General features: G+C 41.6%; 1 protein-coding gene across 1 annotated transcript in view; it reads right to left on the reverse strand.

Annotated features, from left to right (window-relative positions):
* The window catches only part of DZIP1 (DAZ interacting zinc finger protein 1), a 54797-nt gene that overhangs the window by 31951 nt on the left and 15649 nt on the right, over positions 1–7197 (reverse strand). The window contains exons 8-10 of the mRNA XM_003789578.2: positions 5558–5719; positions 3556–3693; positions 1770–1832 (exon numbers count right to left, since the gene is read on the reverse strand). Coding sequence (XP_003789626.1) covers positions 1770–1832; positions 3556–3693; positions 5558–5719 — 363 coding nt within the window. The remainder of the gene's footprint in view (positions 1–1769; positions 1833–3555; positions 3694–5557; positions 5720–7197) is intronic.

Genomic DNA, 7197 nt, shown 5'->3' on the forward strand with positions numbered 1-7197 from the left:
AGGGCCCCTACTCACTTCTCCCTTTATGTGACCATTCTACAACCTCCCTCAAGTAGAGAGGGCCTAAATTCAAATGCCAGTGACCCTGGGCAAGGCAGCATCTTTGTAAGCCTCTGTTTCCTTGCCTGTGGAATGGTGATGGTGCCTCCCTCACAGAAATCTTAGAAAGATTAAGTACATGGTAAACTACAAATATTAATTTCTTTTTTTTTTTTTTCTTTGTAGTTTTTGGCGGGGGCTGGGTTTGAACTTGCCACCTCTGGCATATGGGACCGGCACCCTACCCTTTTGAGCCACAGGTGCCGCCCACTAATTTATTTCTAAATGCTGGTTAACCAGCTTTCAGAAAAACAAAACAAAGCAAAATCCTGATTAAGAAGAAATATGCACATTCACAGGCTGACAGAGGCCAGCTTCAGCACACCAGGACAGGAGCCGTCATAACAAGCCACTTTTACTTCCACATAACACTGACGGACAACAGAGAACACTGCTTGCACAATGGAGCCACCTATGGTTCAGAGAAAGTACCATCTACTGATCCTGGGATCCTACATCTTTGCCAGTGTGGATAAAACATGCTGGGAAGTGAACACCAGAGTCCTAGCTATAATCATCACCACCAGCAGTGGCTGCCTGGTCCATAATAGGAGCCTAGATGGTGTCCTCTAGCAAGTGGTGCTCTGACCCACAACCCTTCCATCCCGGCTCCTCTGAACTCACAATTGGCATTTTTCCATCTACAAAACAAGGCTGAATAATCCCCTTGTTGGATGTCTAGCCACCTTCCACGCTGATTTAGCAAGTACTTACTAAGGGCCAACCACATTTTCGGCACATTCACGGATGCCAGGAAGACAACGGAGAGCTATAACTCTAGCCTTCCACTCAGAGGGCTGATGATATGGTTGTAGAGATAGACAATAAACAAGCAAACTATTTAAAATACTGATCAGAGCTACTAGTGTGAGGTGATGAGAACAGGCCAGGGAAGGGACAGTGACAGCAGGTGACCAGAAGACAGAAACTGGAGGAAGGTACAGATGGAAGAGTTCTGAGATGGCACCTGCCCTGTGCGATGCAGTCCCTGGGGTCAGGTAGGACTTGGGATGTGCTTCTCACCAGCAGAATACAGCAAAGGTGAAGGGACTTTGCAGATGAAATTAAGGTCCCAAACCTGCTGACTTTGAGTTAATGAAAAGGAAGATTATCGTATGTGGGCTTGCCTTATTCTGGTGAACCCTTTAGAGGAAGTTCCAGGCCCTTCCTCAAGAGGGGAGAATGGAAGCAGGAGAGGCACCCTTGGCTGGCCTGAAGGAGTTAACAGCCGGGGTGGAGCAGGAGTGGCCTCTGGGAGCCAAAGGCCTCAATCCTTTGGTTAATTATACATTTGTAGCACATTTCTCCACAGATCTTAAGTAGACAAATATTACCCTTAATGGGAAGAAAATGTTCTTTTCAAAAATGACCCTCTTGTAGGACGTGGTGGCTCATGCCTAAGCAAGAACTCATCTCTACTAAAAAAAAAAAAAAAAAAAAAAAGAAAAGAAAAGAAAAAGAAAATAACTAGGTAAGCATTATGGTACATGCCTATAGTCCCAGCTACTTGGGAGGCTGAGGCAAGAGGATCACTTGAAACCAAGAATTTGAGGTTGCTATGAGCTATGATGCCATAGTACTCTAGCCTAGGCCAAGAGAGTAAAACTCTATCTCCAAAAAAAAAAAAAAAAAAAAAGATTCACTGACAGGCCATTGGATTCTTAATTTACCCGATCTTTTTCTTTCTTGTGTTCCTGTTGAAGAGCTTGAACTCGTGCTGTCCACTTGCTTTCCTGCAAAAGAAAAAAGAACTATGCACAACTATCCCAATAAAACCTACCCCAAATGGAAGGCTACTTTTCAGTAAGTACCTATGAAATCTAAATATCTGGTGAAATTTCAGCTGGCATTTTTTAGTATTGTATCTGGTAGAAAATGTTTAAATGCAGTTGTACCTGGTTTTAATCTTATATTGTAAGGGAGGGGTCACCAAAGATTTTCTATCAAGAAGCTAATAGTAAATAGTATATTTTAGGCTCTGGGGGCCAAAAAAACCCAGTCTCAATTACTGGTAGTGAGAGAACAGGCCTATGTAAGGTACAAGTTGGCTATGGTGACTCACGCCTATAATCTCAGCACTTTGGAAGACCTAGGAAGGCTTGGTTGAGGCCAGAAACTCAAAGCCAGCCTGAGCAAAATAATGAAACCTCATCTGTACAGAAGATTTTAAAAATTAGCTAAGCGTGGTGGCATGCACGAATAGTTCCAGTTCTTGGGAGGCTAAGGCAGAAGGATCGCCTGAGCCCAGGAATTCCAGGTTACAGTGAGCTGTGACTGCACCACGGCACTCCAGACTAGCTGACAGAGCAAGACATTGTCCCTCCTCCCCAAAAAATAAGTTAAAAACATACAAAAAGATGCAAATGAGTGTGGCTGAGTTCTAATAAAATTTTATTTACAAAAATAGGTGCTAATTTGCTAACCTAAGGGACCAAAAGGAAACACCAAGTTTTCTGAGTCCATGGGTTCCAAACCAACATCACAGCAGGGAGCAACAGAAGGACTTTAGACAGGACAGGGACACGGTCAGCCTGGCTGCCAAGGTGAAGGCAGACTTGGTAGAGAACAGCAAGACGCAAGCATGGAAGCAAACAGTAGCATCCCTATTTCTAAAACCCCTTACCTTTTTTATAATGACTCAGGCTTATTTTTTTAATGTTAAATAAAAATTTAAACAAATTGAATAAAATTTAATCTCTACTTGCTTCCTGGATTAAAAAAAAAAAAATCCTAGCACTCTGGGAGGCCAAGGCGGGTGGATTGTTTGAGCTTAGGAGTTCGAGACCAGCCTGAGCAAGAGTGAGACCTCATCTCTAAAAATAGCTGGGTGTGGTGGTGGGCACCTGTAGTCCCAGCTACATGGGAGGCTGAGGCAAGAGAATCTCTGAGTCCAGGAGTTTGACGCTGTGTGCTGTGACACCGTAGTTCTCTACTGAGGATGACAAAATGAGACTCTGTCTCAAAAAAAAAAAAATTGTTCCTCTAAACCACTGTGACCAAAATAACCCTTGTGAAGACTGTGCTGACAACAGAGGTTCCCTTCCAAATAAAGTCATTATGTTTGATAAATGTAAAAAATCTTCAGTTCACCAATGTAGCAGTATATTTAAGCTCTGAAAAGATATGGGGTGCTTTAATGCCTTTCTGCACCTTTGGAAATGGAGATCTACATCTCAAATAGGAAAGCACGAAACCAAGGTAGTCCTAGCTAATTCAAGTTCGCATTACAATAGGGAAGAAAGAAAATAACTTTGCCAACTCTTGTGAATCCACATCTATTAGCCCACAGCAAGCGTGTCCTGAACACCTCTTACACATTTTAGGTGCCAAGAAAAAAGGAGCTAGGTGTGTTCATGGGCACTAAAAGAGCCATTTTTTCTGCAGACGACGTTCATTATAAATTACTCCATTAAGAAAAGAAAGGCGCCTACTGCAGCCGGCGCCTACTTCTACTACCTGATTATCAAGAAGCTGCATCACATTTTGGAAATCCTGGGGATACGGCGAACGGTCTTCTTTAAACTCGTGTGCATCTTTCAGTGTGCCTATGTTGGACTTGATCTGCATATTGGACTTCTGGATTTCTGACAGTTGCTGTAAGATAACATTCAAGATCACAAGTGTCAGACTTTGGTTAAGACTGGAGCAGAGAACAAAACTGGGGTGCATGCAGCCCTCTTCACAGCTGACTTTCCTCCTGGATACTCCTCCTTCCTCGTGGTTCAAATGGCTTGTTTCTATTTTCTGGTTTTCCCATCAGAATATGCACAGGGTGTAAAAGGGAAAGGAAAACCTAACCTTCTTAGACAATGGGCCTGAAAAAATTTGACGAGCACCAGACAGAGGCCAGAAACAGAAAACCTGGGTGCAGATAGCTTCTAAGATGATTTTGTGAGAGGCCAACAATGTCCAGGAATAATATCAGTGGGGACATAATATTTTAATTTTACCCTTTACCTTTGATGTTGCTCCCAAAGTTACTTGTAACCAAAATTCTCAGAAAATCATAGAAGGTAAACTTGAACAAGAAAAAGTTAGAGGAGCATATTTCTTTACTCCTTAGATATGGGCTGCTCACAGTGACTTCATTTTAAAAAGTATAATATGAGTTGGGCACAGTGGCTCATGCCTATAAGGCTTAGGAAAACCAAGGCAGGAGGATTATTTGAGCCCAGGGGTTTGAGACCAGCCTGGGCAACATAGTGAGACTCCATCTCAAAAAGTAAAATTAGCTGGGCCCTGGTGGCACAGGCCTGTAGTCTCAGTTAACCGGGAAGCTGAGGCCAAGTGAATTACCTGAGCCTAAGAGGTGGAGGCTGCAGTGAACTATGATGGTGCCACCTGTATCAAATGGTGCAACAGTGTAAGACCCTGTCTCAAAAATAAATAAATAAATAAATAGTGCACAAAGGGTGGGAAGAGAGACACTTTTCAGTGGAGGAACCTGACAGACACCATCTCATCCAGGTATTAATAGTTTGACACTAGGTCTCAGACAAAGCATTCAACTCTATCACTGCAGCACAAAAGTACCACAGATAGAAGTGTCAAAGAGTACTCTCACATTAACCCGAAATAAATTGACTAATAAAGGAAAAAGGAAGTATAAATGAATGAGCATGGTTGTGTCCCAGTAGAACTTCATCTAAGGTCACTGAAATGTGAATTTCATATAATTTTTACGTGTCACTTGAAAGCCTTCTTTTTTTTCAACCAATTAAATACATAAAAACCATTCTTAGCTCTTAGGCCATATGAAAACATGTGGTATGCCAGATTTAGTCCATGGGGCTTATGAGGTTTGTCACTCTCCATGCTGGAGTTTAAGGAGTTTTAGAGAGAGACCTAGGCGAATTCTAAAAATATCTCTCTATTTTCATTTATATAGAACTTGTCAGACCCTAGAGGGAGCTCAAGGACCTTCGAAAACTGCAGGTGAGCTTGTAATTCTCGTGGGAGGTCACTGATTGGCTGCTTGGGCATCTCCCTGTATGTGACCAGGGCAGGGTGGACCGGGGCTGCTCCTCCAGGGAGCAGGGCAGCTCATTCAGTCTGGGTGAGGAGGGGGCCAGGCAAAGGTTCTCTTTCTGTCTTTCAGGGTCTGCTTCCTCCTTCTCACACAGACAGTGGGAAATTCCAAAACTCAGAAAGGAGATAATGGTTCAAGGCTAACCTAACCAGATAAGAAAAAAAAGGACCTTCTTCTATGATCTGACCAAATGCGCCCCATGAGTATTCAACCAGGGGGATTGGGCCAAACTCCCACCTTTAGCAAAAGGACATCTCTGCCTTGCTGTGTCTCCTGTGTGCCTCACACTCCCTCAAGACTCTTGGGGGGCGGGGGGGAGTCTACACCAGGGCATGGTAAAGGATCCTGTATCCTCTGGCCACAATACCTACCTAACACCACCTCTCAAGGCAACCAAGACCATGAGAATTCCCACCTGTAATTACTTACATATTCTAAAGCTGAATTCTTAGAAGTTAATTCTTTAAACTCCTTCATGAACATCTCCTTGACCTTTTCCATTTCATCAACCAGTTTCTCCTTTTCTTCCTCTTTCCATCTATCAAATAACTTCAGAAAGTCTTCCTCTTTTGTTTTCTGCATTTCATATTCCTAAAATTATTTTAATATATGGCTTTAAAAGTTCTGGTATGAGGCAAATATGCAATATTTAAAATAAATGATCATAGGTTCACCTCAAATGTGTTGGCTAGTATTGCTTATTTGAGTTAGGCTTATGATAAATAATACTTCCTATAATGGCAGATCTGTGCACCATGATTTTTTTAAACTAAAGGCAGCACACACCATCCTCCTGTTCTTACATCCCTTAAAACCAACAAACACAGGGCGGCGCCTGTGGTTCAAAGGGGTAGGGCACCAGCCCCATATACTGGAGGTGGCTGATTCAAATCCAGCCCCAGCCAAAAACTGCAAAAAAAAAAAAAGAAAGAAATTAAAAACCCAACAAATACAGAGGCCATAGGTCTCCAGCTTCTGTCTTCTGTGAACTTGTATAGAAGTCATATATTAGTTTGTAAAATACAAACATACTATCTTGGGTAGAGTAACCCCCTCCCACCTAGAAAGACTAGACTCAGGTTTATGGGCACCAGATTCAAGGCCTAGTCACTCAGCACTTGATTTCTCAATGACAAGACTTTGTTACTCTAAATTGAGGACTTGACAACACTATGAACTAACTAGATCTAACAAGTATACATAAAACACTGTCCCCCCAAACATCAGAGTGTGCATTCTTCTTAAACGCCTGTGGAACACCCACCAGGAGAGACCAAATGTTAGTCCATAAAGTGTTCCTAATGTTTAAAAAGATGAAAAGCATGCGAGGAATCTTCTCTGATCTCCATAGAATAAAACCAGAAATCAACAACAGAAGGAAAACTGGGAAGTAGTAAATACATGGAAATTAATGAGAAAGTCTCACCAAAGAAATTAGAAAATGCTTTGAGATGAATGAAAATGAAAATACAGTATACCAAAACTTATGGGATGCAGCAAAATCAGTGCTCATAGGGAAATGTACAGCCATTAAAGGCTACACTGAAAAAGAAGAAAAGATCTTAAATCAACAATCTAACTTTATAGCTTAGGAAACTAGAAGAAGATGAACAAACCAAACCCAAAGCCAGCAGACGGAAGGAAGGAATGAAGATGAGAGCAAAGATGAATTAGAAAACAGAAAAGCAAAAGAGGGAATCAATGAAACCACAAGGTATAACTTTGCAAAGATCAACAAAACTGACAAACCCTCAGCTGCTCTGAGAAGTCAAGTGAGGACATTGCTATTGACCACAGAGAAATTAAAATGATTGTAAGAGAATACAACGAACTTGTACAACAAGTTAGATAATCAGGATAAAATGGTCAAATTCCTAGAAACACAAACATTACCAAAGCTGACTCAAGAAGAAAAAGAAAGTCTCCACACATTTTTAACAAGTAAAGAGATAAAGTCAGTAATCACAAACTTCCCCAAATAGAAAAGTTCAGGACCTACTGGCTTTACTGACAAAATTTAACAGACATTTAAAGAAACTCACATAGAAAGAATCTACAAAAAAAAAAAA

The sequence above is a fragment of the Otolemur garnettii genome, unplaced genomic scaffold (assembly GCF_000181295.1).
Source record: "Otolemur garnettii isolate 467f Iridium unplaced genomic scaffold, OtoGar3 scaffold00034, whole genome shotgun sequence".
In the NCBI taxonomy this organism is placed as follows: Eukaryota; Metazoa; Chordata; class Mammalia; order Primates; family Galagidae; genus Otolemur; species Otolemur garnettii.